This window comes from Nerophis lumbriciformis, linkage group LG03 (genome assembly GCF_033978685.3).
Source record: "Nerophis lumbriciformis linkage group LG03, RoL_Nlum_v2.1, whole genome shotgun sequence".
NCBI classification, from domain to species: domain Eukaryota; kingdom Metazoa; phylum Chordata; class Actinopteri; order Syngnathiformes; family Syngnathidae; genus Nerophis; species Nerophis lumbriciformis.
Window position 1 is genome coordinate 21,099,016 of NC_084550.2, and position 27,022 is coordinate 21,126,037.

General features: G+C 41.5%; 1 protein-coding gene across 3 annotated transcripts in view; it reads left to right on the forward strand.

The window, feature by feature from the left end:
- The first annotated feature begins 3,734 nt into the window (after nt 1–3,734).
- The window catches only part of LOC133580860 (ETS-related transcription factor Elf-1-like), a 57,696-nt gene continuing 34,408 nt past the window's right edge, over nt 3,735–27,022 (forward strand). The window contains exons 1-4 of one of the 3 annotated variants that reach the window (XM_061935103.2): nt 3,735–3,809; nt 3,894–3,936; nt 19,116–19,421; nt 25,715–25,835. In XM_061935103.2, coding sequence (XP_061791087.1) covers nt 19,335–19,421; nt 25,715–25,835 — 208 coding nt within the window. In that variant the 5' untranslated portion in view covers nt 3,735–3,809; nt 3,894–3,936; nt 19,116–19,334. Of the gene's footprint in view, nt 3,937–19,115; nt 19,422–25,714; nt 25,836–27,022 lie in introns of all 3 variants that reach the window. The other 2 variants (XM_061935095.2, XM_061935112.2) reach the window with 2 other exon arrangements.

Sequence of the window (27,022 nt, forward strand, 5' to 3'; positions counted from 1 at the left end):
CGCTGATGAGCTTCCGTGCCTTCTTAAGCCAGTGCAAACCTGCTGTTCCGGGCCAGAACGTAGCGATCTGTTCCAGTACAGTAAGCCGACTCATCAAGCTCTATGCACACTCTCTTTCTCCCCCTCCGTGTTCATTTGTCTCGTGTCCCCCCCTTGTCGCCTTCCAGCAGCATACCTTCGTTCCCGCGTCACGAGCTGTGTGTCTCGTCTCCCCGCGTTCCCTCTGGTTCCCTGGCTGCATCTCGGTTCTCGACCTCCCGCCTGTACACGGACCTCCGATCCTGCCTTGCCCCTCTTGGACTTCCGCACCTCGCTCAACACTTCCGGTAACACTCATCAGATAATCGCTACACATAGTCGCACACCATACATAGTTTGGATTATTTACACACTTCATTTCGTATTTATATATATTGTGTATATATATATATATTGTGGATGTCTTCCTCCCTCCGGGTTCCATGGACCATCAAGGACAGACATGACTGCGAGCAGCGTTGTGACTTCTTTTATTTTTTCAAATAAACCTCAGTCTCTCGTCGGGTCGCTTTTCAGCTCCTCCTCCACTGCTCGCTCTTAGGTCGCTTTTCAGCCGCCCACGTCATCGTCGTCTGCGTCTTGCTCTCTGTCGCTTTCGCTTTTCATGCGCTGCTGGCTCTCCAACTCCTTCCGCCCCGTCCTCCTCTGCTGCCGCCCTTTTACGCACTGCCAGGTGATTATAGAATTGCGCCACACACCTGACGTCCATCTCGGAACTGGTCCCGGCGCGCCCCGCCTCCTCGCCACCATCACGGAGTCGGCCCCTGCGTGCCCCGCCTCGCTGCGGGTCTGCGGGCCACGCCTCCGCGCCGCCATCACGGAGTCGGCCCCAGCGCGCCCCGCCTCGCTGCGGGTCTGCCGGCCCCGCCTCCTCACACATATATGTATATATATATATCCTTTTACATACTGCCAGGTGATTATAGAATTGCGCCCAGGTGGGCGATCCACGCACCTGACGTCCATCTCGGAGTCGACCCCGGCGCGCCCCGCCTCCCTGCGGGTCTGCCAGCCACGCCTCCTCGCCGCCATCGCGGAGTAGGCCCCGGCGCGCCCCGCATGGCTGCGGGTCTGCTGGCCACGCCTCCTTTCCGCCATCTCGGAGTCGGCCCCGGTGCGCCCCGCCTCCCTGCGGGTCTGCTGGCCACGCCTCCTAACCGCCATCTTGGAGTCGGCCCCGGCGCGCCCCGCTTCGCTGCGGGTCTGCCGGCTACGCCTCCTCGCCACAATCTCGGAGGAAGCACCAGCGCACCCCGCCTCGCTGCAGGTCTGCCGGCCACGCCTCCTCGCCGCCATCTCGCAGTCGCCCCCGCCTTGCTGCGGGTCTGCCAGCCACGCCTCATCGCCGCCATCTCGGTGTCGGCTCCGGCGCGCCCCGCGTCGCTGCGGGTCTGCCGGCCACGCCTCCTCGCCGCCATCTCGGAGTCGGCCCCGCCTCACTGCGGGTCTGCCGGCCACGCCTCCTCGCCGCCATCTCGGAGTCGGCCTCGGCGCGCCCCGCCTCGCTGCAGGTCTGCCAGCCCCGCCCCCTCGCCCCCATCTCCAAGTCGGCCCCAGCGCCATGCCTCGCTGAAGGTCTGCCGGCCACGCCTCCTCGCCGCCATCTCGGAGTCGGCCCCGGTGCACCCCGCCTCGCTGCCGGTCCGCCTGCCACGCCTCCTTGCCGCCATCTCGGAGTCGGCCCCGGCGTGCCCCGCTTCGCTGCAGGTCAGCTGGCCACGCCTCCTCTCCGCCATCTCGGAGTCGGCCCGGGCGTGCCCCGCTTCGCTGCAGGTCTGCTGGCCACGCCTCCTCGCCACCATCTCGGAGTTGGCCCCGGTGCTCCCCGCCTCGCTGCCGGTCCGCCTGCCACGCCTCCTTGCCGCCATCTCGGAGTCGGCCCCGGCGTGCCCCGCTTCGCTGCAGGTCAGCTGGCCACGCCTCCTCTCCGCCATCTCGGAGTCGGCCCGGGCGTGCCCCGCTTCGCTGCAGGTCTGCTGGCCACGCCTCCTCGCCACCATCTCGGAGTCGGCCTCGGTGCGCCCCGCCTCGCTGCCGGTCCGCCTGCCACACCTCCTTGCCGCCATCTCGGAGTCGGCCCCGGTGCGCCCCGCCTCGCTGCGGGTCTGCCGGCCACGCCTCCTTGCAGCCATCTCGGAGTCGGCTCCGGCGCACCCCGCCTCGCTGCGGGTCTGCCGGCCACGCCTCCTCTCCGCCATCTTGGAGCCGGCCCCTCCAAGATATCTATATATATCCTTTTACACACTGCCAGGTAATTATAGAATTGCACCCAGGTGGGCGATCCACGCATCTGACGTCCATCTCGGAGCCTGTCTCGGCGCGCCCCGCTTCGCTCCAGGTCCGCATGCCACGCCTCCTTGCCGCCATCTCGGAGTCGGCCCCGGCGCGCCCCGCCTCGCTGCGGGTCTGCCGGCCACGCCTCCTCTCCGCCATCTTGGAGCCGGCCCCTCCAAGATATCTATATATATCCTTTTACACACTGCCAGGTAATTATAGAATTGCACCCAGGTGGGCGATCCACGCATCTGACGTCCATCTCGGAGCCTGTCTCGGCGCGCCCCGCCTCGCTCCAGGTCCGCATGCCACGCCTCCTTGCCGCCATATCGGAGTCGGCCCCGGCGCGCCCCGCCTCGCTGCGGGTCTGCCGGCCACGCCTCCTCGCCGCCATCTCGGAGTCGGCCCCGGCGCACCCGCCTCGCTGCAGGTCTGCCGGCCACGCCATCTCCCCGGCGCACCCCGCCTCGCTGCGGGTCCGCCGGCTACGCCTCCTCGCCACAATCTCGGAGTCAGCCCCGGCGCGCCCCGCCTCGCTGCCGGTCCGCCTGCCACGCCTCCTTGCCGCCATCTCGGAGTCGGCCCCGGCGCACCCGCCTCGCTGCAGGTCTGCCGGCCACGCCATCTCCCCGGCGCACCCCGCCTCGCTGCGGGTCCGCCGGCTACGCCTCCTCGCCACAATCTCGGAGTCAGCCCCGGCGCGCCCCGCCTCGCTGCCGGTCCGCCTGCCACGCCTCCTTGCCGCCATCTCGGAGTCGGCCCCGGCGCACCCGCCTCGCTGCAGGTCTGCCGGCCACGCCTCCTCGCCGCCATCTCGGAGTCAGCCCCGGCGCGGCTTGCCTCGCTCCACGTCTGCCGGCCCCGCCTCCTCACATATATATATATATATATATATATATATATATATATATATATATAAACCAGAGCTAAAACGACTTCCCTGCTATCTGTGCCGTTTTCTTCCCCTGTACACACATAACAGCATTATTTCCAGGCTTTTGGGCCATAAAATGATGCGGCAGGCCAGATCTGACCCCCAGGCCTTGAGTTTGAGACCTGTGGCCTTAAATTGTATACCTGTGTTTTATACTGATCATTAATAACAGAGTAAAGGGCAAATCACAAACTCTTAAAGAATATCACGTAAAAAGTATCGATATCAGTATGCTGGCCAAACATGAGCAGTATCGCCCAGCCCTGGTGTCCACCATAAACTGTCCGTCTGCGCCGCAGGTGAGTTGCTCGGCTATCTGCTTTACATTGCAAATACACCCGTGTTTACATTTGCTCCACGCTGACAATTGTCACTATGGGTTACCTTGACTCACAACACAGGTAACCAATCAGAACTCACCAGGGGGGGGTTTGGCAGTTCAAGAGGGGGGGGGGAAGCGAGGGAGAAAGATCTGACATGGACTGAACGAGAAGGGGAGAGAAATCTACTCCAACTTCGGCCACTTTCCCTGGACATTTCCGCGGAGGGAAACCAATCCCTGGTATGTAAACAGATAAGCGTTCAGGGTTTGCCAGATGAGAACAAATTCCTTTCCTTTTTTTTTCTTTTTTTTTGGATCCTCCAGTCGGCTGCTGTCCTTCTGCGTACATGCAATGTGTCAACACCAGGTAAATCTGCTTCTTATTTGTTGTATTAATAATATCGAATGTTATTCGGCTTGAAATACCAAGGAAAACTCACTGGCTGACTTGTAGGATGTATGTTGAAAGAAAAGCATGTGCTAAAAGGAAAGTGAAACCAGTTCCCAGAGCATGCTGTTCACATTTTTTTATCAAGACCACTTGTACAGGCACACATTCTGTATAAACATGTTGTACAATGGAATTGCCGTGACCACCGTCAGAACTCCAGGATCTGTCCTTACACCGTAATTCAGTGTTCGTTTAACAAGGCCCTGTCAAGGCAGGCAGGCCGAGGGCCTTATCAGCTGCACCCTCGCCGGCCATACTCTTATCAGCGTGGCCTAGTTCACACACAAACCTCCCTCTGTCCGACAAAAAACCCGCGCTCCTTCTATCTCACTCTGCCTACCTTCAATGGGGGGGAGTGAACGTTACGGGGGCTTGAGGGGCTTGGCAGCCACTTCACAGACTCAGATCCCCGTGCAAAGGCCATAGGGACCAACCTATGTGACCAGAGTAGCAATGAACAAAGACCGTGGAGTCCTCTGATAGGCTGCAGGGCACGCCGACAATAAACATACCGGCGGCTCGATGCCGGTGGACAGTAGCGTTCAAAGAAACAACAATGGAGAGTTTTAGTCTGTTGCAAAAAAAAATGCATAATCCTACATTTTTGTGTGTATAAAAAGACAATGGCAGGCTGCATTTGCGACTAAAAAAAACAAAACACGGCAACTTGCCACGCTGCTTAGCCAGAGCCAGAAATTCAGGTTAGGAGGGACGTGCATTAGCCGCAACAACCAACGGACCATGGAAAAACTAAATCGACAAAAGGGATGCATTGACACACTTTGTCCCGCATCGCTGTGAAAATCGAAAACAGCTTGTAAAATTTCAATGGAATCAATGCATGACATTATTACCGGATTTTCCAGACCATAGAGCGCACTGGTATATAAGCCGCACCCACAAAATTTTAGGAAAATTAAATAAATATGTTTCGTTATATAAGATGCACCGGACTATAAGCCACAAATATATGCAGGACGTTGAGAAATTTGTTATTTACCCAGTAAGATTCAGTAAATGTTCATTTACATACCTTATTTGTTTGCTAACTGAGCCTGTAACACGGCAGTAAAACGGCTGATCGAACAAAACAGAAGTCACCGTCATGGACGGACAAAGATGCATGAAAACACTCTGACAGACATCACACATGGGACGGTTTATCCATCCATCCATCCATCCATCCATCCATTTTCTAACACGGCAGTAAAACGGCTGATCAGACAAAACAGAAGTCATCGTCATGGACCCACTAGCTGCAGAAGCTAGCTCTCCAATCAACTAAACAGACTCAATAATTCCACAATGACGTCTTGTTGAATTTAATACAAACACAAACATCCGTAAACATATTAGCTAATGCTAACGCCGCTCACTTGATTCCATTACGGTAGCAAGGACAAATATGCATGAAAAAACTCTGACAGACATCACCCTTGGGATGGTTTATCCATCCATCCATTCATTTTCTAACACGGCAGTAAAACGGCCGATCAAACAAAACAGAAGTCATGGTCATGGACCCACAAGCTGCAGAAGCTCGCTCTCCAATCAGCTAAACAAACTCGATAACTCCACGGTGACGTTTTGGTGGATTTACTTCGGGATTTGTGAAACTGAACAATACAAAAATAATGCCATTGTAAGGATGCATTGACACACTTTGTCCCGCATCACTGTGAAAATCGAAAATAGCTTGTTAAAATTTCAATGGAATCAATGCATGACATTATTACCGGATTTTCCAGACTATAGAGCGCACAGGTATATAAGCTGCACCCACAAAATTTTAGGAAAATAAAATAAATATGTTCTGTATATTAGCTACACCGGACTATGAGCCATAGATATATACAGTACGTTGCGAAATTATTTATTTACACAGTAAGATTCTGTAAGTGTTTGCAAATTGAGCCTACAACACGGCAGTAAAACGGCCGATCGAACAAAACAGAGGTCATCATCATGGACCCACAAGCTGCGGAAGCTCGCTCTCCAATCAGCTAAACAGACTCAATAACTCCACGGTGACGTTTTCGTGAATTTACTGAGGAATTTGTGCAACTGAACAATACAAAAAGAATCCCATTGTAAGTTAACAATACTAAAATAGACACCCGTAAACATGTTAGCAGATTAGCTAATGCTAACGGCGCTCACTTGATTAAATTACGTTCCGTATATTAGCTGCACCGGACTATGAGCCACAAATATATGCAGGACGTTGAGAAATTAGTTATTTACACAGTAAAATTCTGTAAATGTTTATTTACATACCTTATTTGTTTGCAAACTGAGCCTGTAACACGGCAGTAAAACGGCTGATCGAACAAAACAGAAGTCACCGTCATGGACGGACAAAGATGCATGAAAACACTCTGGCAGACATCACACATGGGACGGTTTATCCATCCATCCATCCATCCATCCATCCATCCATCCATTTTCTAACACGGCAGTAAAACGGCTGATCAGACAAAACAGAAGTCATCGTCATGGACCCACTAGCTGCAGAAGCTAGCTCTCCAATCAACTAAACAGACTCAATAATTCCACAATGACGTCTTGTTTGAATTTAATACGAACACAAACACCCGTAAACATGTTAGCATATTAGCTAATGCTAACGACGCTCACTTGATTCCATTACGGTAGCAAGGACAAATATGCATGAAAACACTGTGACAGACATCACCCATGGGACGGTTTATCCAGCCATCCATCCATTTTCTAACACGGCAGTAAAACGGCTGATCAAACAAAACAGAGGTCATCGTCATGGACCCAAAAGCTGCGGAAGCTCGCTCTCCAATCAGCTAAACAGACTCGATAACTCCACGGTGATGTTTTGGTGAATTTAGTGAGAAATTTGTGCAACTGAACAATACAAAAATAATGCCATTGTAAGGATGCATTGACACACTTTGTCCCGCATCACTGTGAAAATCGAAAATAGCTTGTTAAAATGTCAATGGAATCAATGCATGACATTATTACCGGATTTTCCAGACTATGGAGCGCACAGGTATATAAGCCGCACCCACAAAATTTTAGGAAAATTAAATAAATATGTTCTGTATATTAGTTGCATCGGACTATGAGCCACAAATATATGCAGTATGTTGCGAAATTTGTTATTTACCCAGTAAGATTCTGTAAATGTTTATTTATTTGTTTGCAAACTGAGCCTGTAACGCGGCAGTAAAACGGCCGATCGAACAAAACAGAAGTCACCGTCATGGACGGACAAATATGCATGAAAACACTCTGGCAGACATCACACCAGGGACGGTTTATCATCCATCCATCCATCCATCCATTTTCTAACACGGCAGTAAAACGGCCGATCAAGACAAAACAGAAGTCAGCAGCAGAAGCTCGCTCTCTAATCAGCTAAACACACTCAATAACTCCACGGTGACGTTTTGGTGGATTTACTTCGGGATTTGTGAAACTGAACAATACAAAAATAATGCCATTGTAAGGATGCATTGACACACTTTGTCCCGCATCACTGTGAAAATCAAAAATAGCTTGTAAAATGTCAATGGAATGAATGCATGACATTATTACCGGATTTTCCAGACTATAGAGCGCACCGGTATACAAGCCGCACCCACAAAATTTTAGGAATATTAAATAAATATGTTCTGTATATCAGCTGCATCGGACTATGAGCCATAGATATATACAGTATGTTGCGAAATTAGTTATTTACCCTGTAAGATTCTGTAAGTGTTTGCAAATTGAACCTGTAACACGGCAGTAAAACGGCCGATCGAACAAAACAGAGGTCATCATCATGGACCCACGAGCTGCGGAAGCTTGCTCTCCAAATAGCTAAACAGACTCGATAACTCCACGGTGACGTTTTGGTGAATTTACTTAGGGATTTGTGAAACTGAATAGAAAAATAATGCCATTGGAAGTTAATAATATAAACACAAACACCCGTAAATGTGTTAGCATATTAGCTAATGCTAACGGTGCTCACTTGATTAAATTATGTTCCGTATATTAGCTGCACCGGACTATGAGCCACAAGTATATGCAGTATGTTGCGAAATTAGTTATTTACCCAGTAAGAGCCAGATGAGGTGGTTCGGGCATCTGGTCAGGATGCCACCCGAACGCCTCCCTAGGGAGGTGTTTAGGGCACGTCCGACCGGTAGGAGGCCGCGGGGAAGACCCAGGACACGTTGGGAAGACTATGTCTCCCGGCTGGCCTGGGAACGCCTCGGGGTCCCACAGGAAGAGCTGGACGAAGTGGCTGGGGAGAGGGAAGTCTGGGCTTCCCTGCTTAGGCTGCTGCACCCGCGACCCGACCTCGGATAAGCGGAAGAAGATGGATGGATGGATGGAGTCAGTAAATGTTTATTTATATACCTTATTTGTTTGGAAACTGAGCCTGTAACACGGCAGTAAAACGGCCTATCGAACAAAACAGAAGTCACCGTCATGGACAGACAAATATGCATGAAAACACTCTGGCAGACATCACACATGGGACGGTTTATCCATCCATCCATTCATCCATTTTCTAACACGGCAGTAAAACGACCGATCAGACAAAACAGAAGTCATCGTCATGGACCCACGAGCTGCGGAAGCTCGCTCTCCAATCAGCTAAACACACTCAATAACTCCATGGTGACGTTTTGGTGAATTTACTTAGTGATTTGTGAAACTGAACAATACAAAAACAATGCCATTGTAAGTTGATAATACTAAAATAGACACCGGTAAACGTGTTAGCAGATTAGCTCATGCTAACGGCGCTCACTTGATTACATTACTATAGCACGGAAAAATATGCATGAAAATACTTCTAGACATCACACATGGGACTGTTTATCCATCCATCCATCCATTTTCTAACACGGCAGTAAAACGGCCGATCGAACAAAACACAGCAAATGTGCCGTTGAGTGTCTGCGCTGTCTAGAGCTCGGCATATCAGCAGGTGACAGCAGGTAGTTAATTGCTTTGTAGATGTCGGAAACAGCGGGAGGCAGCGTGCAGGTAAAAATGTGTCTAATGCTTAAACCAAAAATAAACAAAAGGCAAGTGCCGCTAAGAAAAGGCCTTGAAGCTTAGGGATGGCTATGCAGAACGAAGCTAAAACTGAACTGGCTGCAAAGTAAACAGAAACAGAATGCTGGACGACAGCAAAGACTTACAGCGTGTGGAGCAGCAGACGGCGTCCACAAAGTGCATCCGTACATGACATGACAATTGTCAGGTTCAAACACTGATGACATCTATTAAACAAGACAAGAAGCAAGGAATTAAACAGAGACAGAATTAAATTTGGCTTAATTGAGGAGAGACGCCTAGTCTCACCACGCTCTGACGAAAGATTGTTTAATTTGGACTTTCCTTGATTACATGGCAACAGCTGTTTCTAAGGTATGGCGGTCATAAACAGCCATCGCCTTGGATTACGAAACAGTTCAAAGAAAATGTCGTAAAACAGTTCAAAGAAAAGGTCGTAAAACAGTTCAAAGAAGAGGTCCCTGGAGGGGAGTCAGGTCCTGCTTCCTCTTCGCTTTGCAGCTCTCGGGTCAAGACAATATCTTTCTGTTGATTACAATACATCAAAGAAACAGAACACTTTCATGTTGCTTCCCATCCTACACTGTGGAGTTTTACAAGCCTTTTGCTTGGTAGTGTCATGATCCGTGGTCCAGATCATGTTTTGGTTATGTTCTGTTAGTTTTAGACTCCATGAGTTCCTGTTTTTGTCTGCACCCTTGTTTGTTTTAGTTGCCATGGCGACTTATGATTTTCACCTGCCTCTGGTGTTTGGGACAAGTGATATGATTTAAGCCCACCTTTGCCAGTCAGTCGTCCGGGCGTCATTATTGGTTTCATGCCACAATTTCATGTTGTTCTATGCCATAGTTCATGTTCGTTGTTTCACGCCACAGTTTCATAGTCGTTCCATGCCATAGTTCATGTTAGTTGTTTCATGCCACAGTTTCATGTTGTTCTATGCCATAGTTCATGTTAGTTGTTTCATGCCACAGTTTCATAGTTGTTCCATGCCATAGTTCATGTTAGTTGTTTCATGCCACAGTTTCATGTTGTACAATCAGTGTCAGAGCTTGGTCCGCATTGCCGGCAGTAAGTCGGACCCGTTTCCAGTGAGGGTTGGACTCCGCCAGGGCTGCCCTTTGTCACCAATTCTGTTCATAACCTTTATGGACAGAATTTCTAGGCGCAGTCAAGGCGTTGAGGGTATCTGGTTTGGTGGCTGCAGGATTAGGTCTCTGCTTTTTGCAAATGATGTGGTCCTGATGGCTTCATCTGGCCAAGATCTTCAGCTCTCACTGGATCGGTTCGCAGCCGAGTGTGAAGCGACTGGGATGGGAATCAGCACCTCCAAATCCGAGTCCATGGTTCTCGACCGGAAAAGGGTGGAGTGCCATCTCCGGGTTGGGGAGGAGATCTTGCCCCAAGTGGAGGAGTTCAAGTACCTCAGAGTCTTGTTCACGAGTGAGGGAAGAGTGGATCGTGAGATTGACAGGCGGATCGGTGCGGCGTCTTCAGTAATGCGGACGCTGTATCGATCCGTTGTGGTGAAGAAGGAGCTGAGCCAGAAGGCAAAGCTCTCGATTTACCGGTCGATCTACGTTCCCATCCTCACCTATGGTCCTGAGCTTTGGGTCATGACCGAAAGGACAAGATCAAGGGTACAAGCGGCCGAAATGAGTTTCCTCCGCCGGGTGGCGGGGCTCTCCCTTAGAGATAGGGTGAGAAGCTCTGTCATCCGGGGGGAGCTCAAAGTAAAGCCGCTGCTCCTCCACATCGAGAGGACCAAGATGAGGTGGTTCGGGCATCTGGTCAGGATGCCACCCGAACGCCTCCCTAGGGAGGTGTTTCGGGCACGTCCGACCGGTAGGAGGCCACGGGGAAGACCCAGGACACGTTGGGAAGACTATGTCTCCCGGCTGGCCTGGGAACGCCTCGGGATCCCCCGGGAGGAGCTGGACGAATTGGCTGTGGAGAGGGAAGTCTGGGCTTCCCTGATTAGGCTGCTGCCCCCGCGACCCGACCTCGGATAAGCGGAAGAAGATGGATGGATGGATGGAGTTTCATGTTGTTCTATGCCATAGTTCATGTTAGTTGTTTCATGCCACAGTTTAATGTTGTTCTATGCCATAGTTCATGTTAGTTGTTTCATGCCACAGTTTCATAGTTGTTCCATGCCATAGTTCATGTTAGTTGTTTCATGCCACAGTTTCATGTTGTTCTATGCCATAGTTCATGTTAGTTGTTTCATGCCACAGTTTCATAGTTGTTGCATGCCATAGTTCATGTTAGTTGTTTCATGCCACAGTTTCATGTTGTTCTATGCCATAGTTCATGTTAGTTGTTTCATGCCACAGTTTCATAGTTGTTCCATGCCATAGTTATGTTAGTTGTTTGTTTCTTGCTATGCTAAAGTTTATGCTAGTTGTTTGCTTCACGCTATTGTCACGCAACCCTCTACGTAAGTCTTGTTTATTTCATGCCACAGTTAAGAGGGTTTTTGCCTGTTATTTTGTAGTTGGATTAATAAATATGTTCCTACCTGCTACCCTTGTCCGGAAAAGTCAGTTTGCATCCCGGGAGAACAAACTTCGCAGCAGGCTGCGACACCCCCCCCCCCCCCCCCCCTCCCCCCCGCCATGACAGGTAGGATCAAAGACAGCTTTTGTCCTCTCGCCGGTAACTCGTGGCAACACAAAGTTTTGTGATAACTTAAATACAATTATTCTGACAACAATCAACAACTAAAACACTACACATAGGAAAACACCAAAAGATAAGCCAGGGCGTGATGTGACAGGTGGTGACAGTACACCTACTTTGAGACAAGAGATATAGTGGTGCATGCTTGGTTATGGTTTGAATTAATATCCAACAATTGCGAGAACGACTTTTTACTGTCAATATCGGCTGCTGAGTCACATTTTTTAATGTTTTCTGCTTTTTCAATGAAAAAAATGTGCCTCGGCTCAGAAAAGGTTGAAAAACACTGCTCTAAGGTTCCTAGGAACTCCCCTGAAAGTCCCACCTTTGATACTAGGAATTAACATAGTTCCTGAAGAACTTGATCTACACGGGTTGTTTTTGTTGGAAGCACAGGGGATACTTTTTTTACCCACACTGCAAAAACTGAAATCTAAGTAAGATGAAAAATCTCAAATAAGGGTGATATTTGCTTATTTTCTGTCTGATAAGATAATTCTTCTCACTAAGCAGATTTTATGTTAGAGTCTTTTACTTGTTTTCAGTGTTTTGGTCCTAAATGATGTCAGTAAGATATTACAGCTTGTTGCTGAGATTTGATGACCTATATTGAGTAAAACATGCTTGAAACCAGAATATCAAGTGTTGCAAAGCTGTGTCATCAACACTCACAAGTATAAAACTACTTTTTTAAAGTAATCATTTCTTATTTCAAGCATGAAAAAAAAAAATCATGACTTTGACACAATTGTGTATCATAATTAAAACAGATGAAAGCCAAATGGACTTTGCTGTTTTATTTTCAATGAAACAATAGAAAAAATACGTACTCCTATAGTAGTACAGATGGCACAGTACAGTAAACGGACAGTTAATAATTTAAACATTTCACTTGTGACATTTCTAACTATTTTGAACAGAAATAGTTCATGCACATTCAGATGAATTCTTAAAAATTACAATAAAAATGTTTTTGGCCTGGCACCGGGCTGTATATATGCGCACTAATGGACTGAAAGAGCACGCACTTGGCGCGATGGTGTCATGTTATCGATGAAAAAAACGTCATCAGGAGTCCCGAGAAAACCCGAAAATGGAAGAAAATGCATATTTTACGAAAAAAAAATATTTTGCTAAAATGTCGTAAAAAAATTCAAAAAAACGGACTTGCTTCAGCAGCACAATTCTGGTGCTGTAGCTGTAGGAGATGTCTCAAAACGTCATCAGGAGTCCCGAGAAAACCCGAAAATGGAAGAAAATGCATATTTTACGGAAAAAAAATATTTTGCTAAAATGTCGTAAAAAAATTCAAAGAAACGGACTTGCTTCAGCAGCACAATTCTGGTGCTGTAGTTGTAGGAGATGTCTCAAAACGTCATCAGGAGTCCCGACAAAACCCATAAATGTAAGAAAATGCATATTTTACGAAAAAAAGTTTTTGCTAAAATGTCGTAAGGGGGGGACCCTTACAAAAAATTCAAAAAAACGGACTTGCTTCAGCAGCACAATTCTGGTGCTGTAGTTGTAGGAGATGTCTCAAAACGTCATCAGTAGTCCCGAGAAAACCCGAAAATGGAAGAAAATGCATATTTAACAAAAAATATTTTTTGCTAAAATGTCGTAAGGGGGAGCCCTTACAAAAAATTCAAAAAAACGGACTTGCTTCAGCAGCACAATTGTGGTGCTGTAGTTGTAGGAGATGTCTCAAAACGTCATCAGGAGTCCCGATAAAACCCGAAAATGGAAGAAAATGCATATTTTACGGAAAAAAAATATTTTGCTAAAATGTCGTAAACAAATTCAAAGAAACGGACTTGCTTCAGCAGCACAATTCTGGTGCTGTAGTTGTAGGAGATGTCTCAAAACGTCATCAGGAGTCCCGATAAAACCCGAAAATGGAAGAAAATGCATATTTTACGGAAAAAAACAACATTTTGCTAAAATGTCGTAAAAAAATTTTAAAAAACGGACTTGCTTCAGCAGCACAATTATGTTGCTGTAGTTGTAGCAGATGTCTCAAAACGTCATCAGGAGTCCCGATAAAACCCGAAAATGGAAGAAAATGCATATTTTACGAAAAAACAAAACATTTTGCTAAAATGTCGTAAAAAAATTTTTAAAAACGGACTTGCTTCAGCAGCACAATTATGTTGCTGTAGTTGTAGCAGATGTCTCAAAACGTCATCAGGAGTCCCGATAAAACCCGAAAATGGAAGAAAATGTATATTTTACGAAAAAAAAATATTTTGCTAAAATGTCGTAAAAAAAAAAAAAAAAACGGACTTGCTTCAGTAACACAATTCTGGTGCTGTAGTTGTAGGAGATGTCTCAAAACGTCATCAGGAGTCCCGACAAAACCCGTAAATGTAAGAAAATGCATATTTTACGAAAAAGATTTTTTGCTAAAATGTCGTAAGGGGGGAACCTTACAAAAAATTCAAAAAAACGGACTTGCTTCAGCAGCACAATTCTGGTGCTGTAGTTGTAGGAGATGTCTCAAAACGTCATCAGGAGTCCCGAGAAAACCCGAAAATGGAAGAAAATGCATATTTTACGGAAAAAAAATATTTTGCTAAAATGTCGCAAAAAAAATTCAAAGAAACGGACTTGCTTCAGCAGCACAATTTGGGTGCAGTAGTTGTAGATGTCTCAAAACGTCATCAGGAGTCCCGACAAAACCCGTAAATGTAAGAAAATGCATATTTTACGAAAAAGATTTTTTGCTAAAATGTCGTAAAAAATTTTTAAAAAACGGACTTGCTTCAGCAGCACAATTATGTTGCTGTAGTTGTAGCAGATGTCTCAAAACGTCATCAGGAGTCCCGATAAAACCCGAAAATGGAAGAAAATGCATATTTTACGAAAAAAAAATATTTTGCTAAAATGTCGTAAAAAAAAAAAAAAAAACGGACTTGCTTCAGCAACACAATTCTGGTGCTGTAGTTGTAGGAGATGTCTCAAAACGTCATCAGGAGTCCCGACAAAACCCGTAAATGTAAGAAAATGCATATTTTACGAAAAAGATTTTTTGCTAAAATGTCGTAAGGGGGGACCCTTACAAAAAATTCAAAAAAACGGACTTGCTTCAGCAGCACAATTCTGGTGCTGTAGTTGTAGGAGATGTCTCAAAACGTCATCAGGAGTCCCGAGAAAACCCGAAAATGGAAGAAAATGCATATTTTACGGAAAAAAAATATTTTGCTAAAATGTCGCAAAAAAAATTCAAAGAAACGGACTTGCTTCAGCAGCACAATTCGGGTGCTGTAGTTGTAGGAGATGTCTCAAAACGTCATCAGGAGTCCCGACAAAACCCGTAAATGTAAGAAAATGCATATTTTACGAAAAATATTTTTTGGAAATTATTGGTATCAGGTTTTTTTTATCGGTATTGGGTTTTTTTAAATTTAATTTCTTTTTTTTTTTTTATTAAATCAACATAAAAAACACATATATTATGCTAAAATGTCGTAAAAAAAACAAAAAAAAAACGGACTTGCTTCAGCAGCACAATTATGTTGCTGTAGTTGTAGGAGATGTCTCAAAACGTCATCAGGAGTCCCGACAAAACCCGAAAATGGAAGAAAATGCATATTGTACGAAAAAAAAATATTTTGCTAAAATGTCGTAAAAAAATTAAAAAAAACGGACTTGCTTCAGCAACACAATTCTGGTGCTGTAGTTGTAGGAGATGTCTCAAAACGTCATCAGGAGTCCCGACAAAACCCGTAAATGTAAGAAAATGCATATTTTACGAAAAAGATTTTTTGCTAAAATGTCGTAAGGGGGGACCCTTACAAAAAATTCAAAAAAACGGACTTGCTTCAGCAGCACAATTTTGGTGCTGTAGTTGTAGGAGATGTCTCAAAACGTCATCAGGAGTCCCGAGAAAACCCGAAAATGGAAGAAAATGCATATTTTACGGAAAAAAAATATTTTGCTAAAATGTCGCAAAAAAAATTCAAAGAAACGGACTTGCTTCAGCAGCACAATTCTGGTGCTGTAGTTGTAGGAGATGTCTCAAAACGTCATCAGGAGTCCCGACAAACCCTGTAAATGTAAGAAAATGCATATTTTACGAAAAATATTTTTTGCTAAAATGTCGTAATGGGGGACCCTTACAAAAAATTCAAAAAAACGGACTTGCTTCAGCAACACAATTCTGGTGCTGTAGTTGTAGGAGATGTCTCAAAACATCATCAGGAGTCCCGATAAAACCCGAAAATGGAAGAAAATGCATATTTTACGAAAAAAAATATTTTGCTAAAATGTCGTAAAAAAAAAAATTACAATTACAATTTTTTTGGCCTGGCACCGGGCTGTATATATGCGCACTAATTGACTGAAAGAGCACGCACTTGGCGCGATGGTGTCATGTTATCGATAGAAAAATGCATTTTTAGACAGTATGATTTGCCTGAGCGGCTAGGAGACCCCGAGAGTAACATGCGGTTGCCTTGTTGCCTTTCCATTAAGAACAATAAATTAGTTTTTAGTAGAGATGTCGATTATAACGGCAGGCCGATATTATCGGACGATAAATGCTTTAAAATGTAATATCGGAAATTATTGGTATCAGGGTTTTTTTATCGGTATTGGGTTTTTTTTTAATTCAATTTAATTTTTTTTTTTTATTAAATCAACATAAAAAACACAAGATACACTTACAATTAGTGCACCAACCCAAAAAACCTCCCTCCCCCATTTACACTCATTCACACAAAAGGGTTGTTTCTTTCTGTTATTAATATTCTGGTTCCTACATTATATATCAATATATATCAATACAGTCTGCAAGGGATACAGTCCGTAAGCACACATGATTGTGCGTGCTGCTGGTCCACTAATAGTACTAACCTTTAACAGTTAATTTTACTCATTTTCATTAATAATGCCATTGGAAGTTAATAATACTAACACAGACACCTGTAAATGTGTTAGCATATTAGCTAATGCTAGCGGCGCTCAGTTGATTAAATTACATTCCATATATTAGCTACACCGGACTATGAGCCACAAATATATGCAGTACGTTGCGAAATTTGTTTTTTTACCCAGTAAGATTCAGTAAATGTTTATTTATATACCTCATTTGTTTGCAAACTGAGCCTGTAACGCGGCAGTAAAACGGCCGATCGAACAAAACAGAAATCACCGTCATGGACAGACAAATATGAATGAAAACACTCTGGCAGACATCACACATGGGACGGTTTATCCATCCATCCATCCATCCATCCATCCATCCATCCATCCATCCATTTTCTAACACGGCAGTAAAACGGCTGATCAGACAAAACAGAAGTCATCGTCATGGACCCACTAGCTGCAGAAGCTAGCTCTCCAATCAACTAGAATTCCACCTGAGAAGCTTAAAAAATGTGTCTCCTTAGTTCCCAAACGTTTACTGAGTGTTGTTAAAAGGAAAGGCCATGTAACACAGTGGTGAACATGCCCTTTCCCAACTACTTTGGCACGTGTTGCAGCCATGAAATTCTAAGTTAATGATTATTTGCAAAAAATAAAAAATTAAGTTTATGAGTTTCTATGTAACTGTTTTTATATTGTTTTACTTTCTTTTTTATTCAAGAATTTTTTTTTAAATTTATTTATCTTATTTTATTTTATGATTTTTTTTAAAAAAGGACCTTATCATCACCATACCTGGTTGCCGTTATTGGACATCCCTAGTTTTTAGTATAAGTTTGCTGGTTTCAAGAAATGTGATGCCGACCGCATATCATTATGTCAAGATAATGGCACTAGCATTTACTTAATTTAAGAATATTTTTCAACTATTTTGAGCAAAAAGGACTCTCTTTTTTTTTTTCTACCAAGAAAAGTGCACTTGTTATTAGTGAGAATATACTTATTTTAAGGTATTTTTGGGTTCATTGAAGTTAGCTAATTTGACTTGTTTTGGGAAGTCTTGACAAGCCAAATTTGCTTGTTCTATTGGCAGATATTTTTGCTCAGTTCAAATAAAATACCCCTAATTTTGTATATTTTTTTTCTTGTTTTTGAACACTGACTTTTTGCAGTGCACACACACCACCCTCCCATACACCACGCCTTCACCACCGCTTGATTCCCCTTCGGGGTGATGGACGGCTGGCAGCGCTCCATAGCAGCAGTCGACCTCCAGGGTTCCAACCTCCTCCCCCCTTCTGTTCAAATAAAATACCTCTAATTTTTGTATATTTTTTTCTTGTTTTTGAACACTGACTTTTTGCAGTGCACACACACCACCCTCTCATACACCACACCTTCACCACCCACCGCTTGATTCCCCTTCGGGGTGATGGACGGCTGGCAGCGCTCCATAGCAGCAGTCGACCTCCAGGGTTCCAACCTCCTCCCCCCTTCTGTTCAAATAAAATACCTCTAAGTTTTGTATATTTTTTTCTTGTTTTTGAACACTGACTTTTTGCAGTGCAGGTAAATGGGGAAAAAGGTCCTATTGTCTCCCTTCGTCACATAAAATACCGATCCAAGGCGCTGGTTTGAAAGCCTCGAGCGCAAAGTGCAAAATGAGCAGGCCCTCGTTGGCTCTGATGATGGCAGGGTTTGGCACCAGAACAGGAAGCGGTGCCTTCTCGCTGAGCGCTGCTTCCTGTCTGATAACTGACCCGAACACGCCGTGCCTCCCATCGCTTATGCAAAGATGCACTCTCGTATACTCACCCCCCGAGAAGCTTTGGTGAGGAAAACATCAAGAACTGCTAAACCGCTAAGGTTGGGGGATTAATGGGATTAAAATATGCCTTGAATTAATTCCCCAAAGCTACTTTTCCAGGGACGAAAGTCACCCAGAACCTGATTAGTGGCGCGATCTCCACCGGAAAAGAGCTAAAGGTGAGGCGCAGATGTCGACTCGCAGACACCACGCATCTGCGCAACAGCGGCTCAACCCCCCCCCCCCCCCCCCCCCAGTATCACTGCAGCCTTAGAATTATTTGAACGTGATCAGCAGGAAATGATCAGAGGACTAAGCAGGAAGGGCTGGGGTGATTAGAGGATTTAAAAAAACAAACACGAAAAACACAATAAACCGTTCGCTTTGATTCCAAATGTCCCCAACATGTTGCGAGGAATGCGACTGCTGAGGGACTATGAATGTGGCGCAAAGACATAAGTCGTTTCGTGTTCGGCGCCAGCTGCTTCCCCTTGTGTCGCACGCACAAACGCTTCCTTCCTGTTGGCGGTTTGGCCTCTTTTTCGGTGAGAGATGCACGATAGTCAAAACTGTTTTAAAAAGCTCCCTGAACGCATCTCTCTGTCAAATAAGGACGCAAACCGGCGTGGTTTTGATCCCCACGTGTTGTTTCTGCATTTCACATTTCATTGTTCTTTTCTGACAGGTTTAGGTCCGACCACAGGACCGACTTCCCTATTCGACGTTGAAACGAAACTCGCTTCCTGTGACATCTTATTATCATACAGCAGTCCGTGTTGAGGCGTCATCGCATCCTGGGGCATGCACTCCTCTGATCGACTTGAGGTCCACCACCGCCAATTCATCAGGTCAATAGCTGGTTCAGTCTAGAGACAAAAACCCCATCGTCGTCCTCAGAACTGTGATGCAGGGTTGTTTGGCATATTCCGCCATGTTGCAGCAATCAGAGCTCGTCTTTGACTTCGCCAGTGACCATGTCAACCTGTCAGGGGTGAGTACATGTTTAGAATAGACTAGAATAGAATAGAATAGAAAGTACTTTATTGATCCCTGGGGGAAATTCAGCACCACAGTTCGCTCACAATAAACAATAAACACTTAGGTATTTTTTACATGTGAATAATATGAATACAGTCTATTATACAGCATTATTCACATGTGAATAATACAAATACAGTCTATTATTCAGCATTATTCACATGTGAATAATATAAATACAGTCTATTATACAGCATTATTCATATAAATACAGTCTATTATACAGCATTATTCACATGTGAATAATATAAATACAGTCTATTATACAGCATTATTCACATGTGAATAATATAAATACAGTCTGTTATACAGCATTATTCATATAAATACAGTCTATTATACAGCATCATTCACATGTGAATAATATAAATACAGTCTATTATACAGCATCATTTACTTGTGAATAATATAAATACAGTCTATTATACAGCATTATTCAAATGTGAATAATATAAATACAGTCTATTATACAGCATCGTTCACATGTGAATAATCTAAGTACAGTCTATTATACAGCATCATTCACATGTGAATAATATAAATACAGTATTATACGGCATCATTCACATTTGAATAATATAAATACAGTCTATTATACAGCATTATTCATATAAATACAGTCTATTATACAGAATCATTCACATGTGAATAATATAAATACAGTTTATTATACGGCATCATTCACATGTGAATAATATAAATACAGTCTATTATACGGCATCATTCACATGTGAATAATATAAATACAGTCTATTATACAGCATCATTCACATGTGAATAATATAAATACAGTCTATTACACAGCATCGTTCACATGTGAATAATATAATGCAGTCTATTATACAGCATCGTTCACATGTGAATAATATACATACAGTCTATTATACGGCATTATTCACATGTGAATAATATAAATACACTCTATTATACAGCATTATTCACATGTAAATGATATAAATACAGTGTATTATACAGCATCATTCACATGTGAATAATATAAATACAGTTTATTATACAGCATTATTCACATGTGAATAATATAAATACAGTCTATTATACAGCATCATTCACATGTGACTAATATAAATACAGTCTATTATACAGCATTATTCACATGTGAATAATATAAATACAGTCTATTATACGGCATCATTCACATGTGAATAATATGAATACAGTCTATTATACAGCATCATTCACATGTGAATAATATAAATACAGTCTATTATACAGCATCATTCACATGTGAATAATATAAATGCAGTCTATTATACAGCATCGTTCACATGTGAATAAAATAAATACTGTCTATTATACAGCATCTTTTACATGTGAATAATATAAATACAGTCTATTATACAGCATTATTCATATAAATACAGTCTATTATACAGCATCTTTTACATGTGAATAATATAAATACAGTCTATTATACAGCATTATTCATATAAATACAGTCTATTATATAGCATCATTTACATGTGAATAATATAAATATAGTCTATTATACAGCATTATTCACATGTGAATAATATAAATACAGTCTATTGTACAGCGTCATTCACATGTGAATAATATAAACACAGTCTATTATATAGCATCATTCACATGTGAATAATATAAATACAGTCTATTATACAGCATTATTCACATGTGAATAATATAAATACAGTCTATTACACAGCATCGTTCACATGTGAATAATATAATGCAGTCTATTATACAGCATCGTTCACATGTGAATAATATACATACAGTCTATTATACGGCATTATTCACATGTGAATAATATAAATACACTCTATTATACAGCATTATTCACATGTAAATGATATAAATACAGTGTATTATACAGCATCATTCACATGTGAATAATATAAATACAGTTTATTATACAGCATTATTCACATGTGAATAATATAAATACAGTCTATTATACAGCATCATTCACATGTGACTAATATAAATACAGTCTATTATACAGCATTATTCACATGTGAATAATATAAATACAGTCTATTATACGGCATCATTCACATGTGAATAATATGAATACAGTCTATTATACAGCATCATTCACATGTGAATAATATAAATACAGTCTATTATACAGCATAATTCACATGTGAATAATATAAATGCAGTCTATTATACAGCATCGTTCACATGTGAATAAAATAAATACTGTCTATTATACAGCATCTTTTACATGTGAATAATATAAATACAGTCTATTATACAGCATTATTCATATAAATACAGTCTATTATACAGCATCTTTTACATGTGAATAATATAAATACAGTCTATTATACAGCATTATTCATATAAATACAGTCTATTATATAGCATCATTTACATGTGAATAATATAAATATAGTCTATTATACAGCATTATTCACATGTGAATAATATAAATACAGTCTATTGTACAGCGTCATTCACATGTGAATAATATAAACACAGTCTATTATATAGCATCATTCACATGTGAATAATATAAATATAGTCTATTATACAGCATTATTCACATGTGAATAATATAAATACAGTCTATTATACAGCATTATTCACATGTGAATAATATTAATACAGTCTATTATACAGCATCATTCACATGTGAATAATATAAATACAGTTTATTGTACAGCATCACTTACATTTGAATAATATAAATACAGCGGCATGTTTTTCCGTCAGGTGTGAGAAATACAGAAGGATGTGGTCATAGGCGCCGATCTACATTTCTGCCAGTGGGTACTCGCTGTGTGTGTATTACTGTTGTCCCGATACCAATATGTTGGTACCGGTACCAAAAGTATTTCGGTACTTTTCGGGGTAAAATTTCAGTATGGGGAACATATTCACCATTAATTAATTATTAAGATGCAAATTAGTAACATATCGGCTCTTAATTAGTCATTATTAAGTACTTATTAATGCCTTCTTCAGCATTGCCTTATTATACAACCAGTAAGCCATTAACTAAGAGTCTTCCCTCAATAACCTCAGAATTATTGCTTATTAGTAACCCTAACCGTAACCCTAATCCTTATATGTTCCCTTAGTGTCCAAATAACTCTAAATTAAGTCTTTGTTACTTAGAATATGTTCCCCATACTAAAGTGTTACCCTTTTCGGTACTTTTCTAAATAAAGGGGACCACAAAAAATGGCATTATTGGCTTTATTTTAACAAAAAAATCTTAGTGTACATTAAACATATGTTTATTATTGCAATTTTGTCCATAAATAAAATAGTGAACATACAAGACAACTTGTCTTTTAGTAGTAAGTAAACAAACAAAGGCTCCTAATTTAGTCTGCTGACATATGCAGTAACATATTGTGTCATTTATCATTCTATTATTTTGTCAACTTGTTCATTTACTGTTAATGTCTGCTTAAGATGTCATGACATTATTAAGAATGTTGCCCAGAGGGAGATTGCATTTATTTTAACGGTCTGAAAATATAGACGCCTACTTGACAATGCAAATAACTCAGGTCAATGACAGTTAAATATACTCTAATTGGCATTTCCTTATATGGCCCAATGCAAACAACCTTCCCTAGTCATGGCGCAAAGAAAATACAACCAACACAAAAAGTCATCTCACATGGTCACACATAACACAACCAACTCACTGAACTTTGTGGATATTATAAAAATGTCCAGTCACCATAAGATTTTCAAAAGGGGTCGATTTTTCACATACTCTTAATATCCAATTGTATTAATTACTAATTATATCTCTCAAGTTGTCGTATTTTAGGTTTCATATTGCGCCACACATTTCAATGGGAGACAGGTCTGGACTACATGCAGGCCAGTCTAGTACCCGCACCTTTGTACTCTGAAGCCACGCTGTTGTAACACGTGGCTTTGCATTGTCTTGCTGAAATAAGCAGGGGCGTCCATGATAACGTTGCTTGGATGGCAACATGTGTTGCTCCAAACCTTTATGTACCTTTCAGCATTAATGGTGCCTTCACAGATGTGTAAGTTACCCATGTCTTGGGCACTAATACACCCCCATACCATCACAGATGCTGGCTATTCAACTTTGCGCCTAGAACAATCTGGATGGTTATTTTCCTCTTCGATCCGGAGGACACAACGTCCACAGTTTCCTAAAAAACAATTTGAAATGTGGGCTCGTCAGACCACAGAATACACTTTTCTACTTTGCATCAGTCCATCTTAGATGAGCACGAGCCCAGCGAAGCCGGCAGCGTTTCTGGGTGTTGTCGATAAATGGCTTTGGTTTTGCATAGTAGAGTTTTAACTTGCACTTACAGATGTGGCGACAAAGTGTAGTTACTGACAGTGGTTTTCTGAAGTGTTCCTGAGCCCATGTGGTGATATCCTTTACACACTGATGTCGCTTTTTGATGCAGTACCGCCTGAGGGATCGAAGTCCGTAACATCATCGCTTACGTGCAGTGATTTCTCCAGATTCTCTGAACTTTTTGATGATTTTACGGACCATAGATGATGAAATCCCTGAATTCCTTGCAATAGTTCGTTGAGAAATGTTGTTCTTAAACTGTTTGACAATTTGCTCACGCAATTGTTGACAAAGTGGTAACCCTCGCCCCGTCCTTGTTTGTGAATGACTGAGCATTTCATGGAAGCTGCTTTTATACCCAATCATGGCACCCACCTGTTCCCAATTAGCCTGTTCACCTGTGGGATGTTCCAAATAAGTGTTTGATGAGCATTCCTCAATTTTCTCAGTCTTTTTTGACACTTGTGCCAGCTTTTTTGAAACACGCCACAGGCATAAAATTCCAAATGAGCTAATATTTGCAAAAGATAACAAAGTTTTCCAGTTCGAGCGTTAAATATCTTGTCTTTGCAGTCTTTTCAATAGAATATAGGTTGAAAAGGATTTGCAAATCATTGTATTCTGTTTTTATTTACCATTTACACAATGTGCCAACTTCACTGGTTTTGGGTTTTGTATATATATATATATATATATATATATATATATATATATATATATATATATATATATATATATATATATATATATATATATATATATATATATATATATTTATACATATATGTGTGTGTGTATATATATATATATATGTGTATATAAATATATATATATATACATATATACATATATATATATATATATATATACATATATATATATATTTATTTACATATACATATATGTGTGTGTGTGTGTATATATATATATATATATATATATGTATGCATGTATGTATGTACAAATGTATATATACGTGTATATAAATACTGTATGTACATATACGTTAGGTCAAGAAAAAACACGGAGGCTCTTTCATCCCTCCAAGCCTGTTTTGCAGGTTTCCCTAAAGAGCAGGGAAACCTGCAAAACAGGCTTGTAGGGATGACATAGCCTCAGTCTTTTTTCCTGACCTAACGTATATTCCGCTCTACCCCGGTATTTAGCACTGCATAACGGATAAACCACATATATACACATATTATATTAATATGATGGATATATGATTAATAATATAATTAATATTTAATATAATTGGATATTAAGAGCATGTGAATGTTCGACTCTTACCTTGTTGACTTCCGTGACGACCTCCTTAAACTTGTGCAATCAACCAGAAAAATCAAGCTGCTACAATGCACCAAACATGGATAAGTGTGGAAAGTGTGTTGCATTTTCCCAGTATGCATTGCAGGGGATTTAAATGGGATTAAATTTAAATTATGTGTTGTGCTTGGACATTTTTTTAATGATATCCACTAAGTTCAGTGAGCAGGTTATGTTATGTGTGACCATGTGTGTTGACTTTTTGGGTTATTTTGTTTACGCCATGAGTGGGAAAGGTTTTTTGGATTGGGTCTTACATAAAAATCCTGTGTTCATGGTCATTATCCTGATTTAAACACATTGTTCACAAGATAGCAGCAAAGATGCAACATTTATACTGTCGGATTTTTTTAAATTAAGTTGCATGCATCTTAATACTTATTATATTTGTGATGTCTTGTAGGCCAAATGACCCTGCTGGCGGACCACACTGGTTTTTAGGATATTTCAGTTCCTTAAATTAGCAACATGAGTCATAAAGTATAATACAGTTATTTTTTTTATTCTTAAAGACAGATTGTTGTATGCAGCTCCTTGTAATGGTGCTCATTATATTGTGCAGCTGTACCTACTGTCGTGACTGGTTGATGTATTTACATGTTTTTTGTATTATTTTGTCTTTTGTGCAGTTTAGGGATCACTCAGATTTGCCCGCTATGATTATGGAGCCGCTTCCACACCACCACCTGCTAGCATATTCAGGGTTTTTATGTGAAGAACCACAGGCCGAGGACCACCAGTTGCTTAAAGGTCAGTGCAGACAGTTAAACAACACGCACTAACAACACCCGATAAAGTTATGCTGTGCTGCAATAATTTTAATGTTTATGCCCGAGTTGTCCAAATTTTAAACGAAAAAACGGGATGCGGAGGTTACTTTGATTTAATACTTTTTTTCCTGCTGAATTTATTTGTTATTAATCTATTCCTGTGTATATATATGTATATATGTATAAATATACATATATGTTTATATATACATAAGTTTATAAATATGTGTATGTTTTATATATATATATATATATATATATATATATATATATATATATATATACATATGTATGTGTGGGGAAAAAAATCACAAGACTACTTCATCTCTCAATCATCAGGAGATTTTCTCCTGATGATTGAGGGAACCCCTCATGAAACAGGCCTGTAGAGATGAAGTAGTCTTGTGATTTTTTTCCCCACACATACATATATTGCGCTCTACTACGGTATCGAGCACTATTTTTTGGATAACCTTATTAAGACATATATATATGTCTTAATATATGTATATGTGTGGATGTTTTTATATATATGTTTGTATATATGTATATATATATATATATGTTTGTATATGTTTGTATTTATATATAATTAAATGTATACTTCAAGTTCAAGTTTATTTCTAACATGCATATAGATATATAGATATATGTATATATACATATATATATGTATATATATGTGTGTATATGTATATATACACACGGATGTATATATATATATATATATATATATATATATATAATAAAATGTACATTTCGTCATGGTTTACGGTTCAAGTTTATTTTATACATCAGTTTATACATCACATTTTTCCAGTTTCTCATTACAACATGTCTGAAAAGGAGTAGGAAGAAGCAGACCTTATTCAATCCTGCTCATTTTCCATTTTTATAGCAATTACTAACACATTTGTTCACTTCATTAGATCCATAAAACCATAAATAATACATGTTCTCAATAAATGGTTAAGTTGTAATTCACATAATGGGATAATTAAGATGATATAATTTTTTTCAATAAAGTTAAAAATGTTTATCAGGCTTGTTTTTGTGTTTTCTGAAATTGTATCTTGCTTCATTTTTATTATTTTTTAAATGGTAAGGTGTTTTGTCTTTTGTTGTTGTAACTTGATCATGAAATGCGAAAGTGTTTTGCACTTCCAG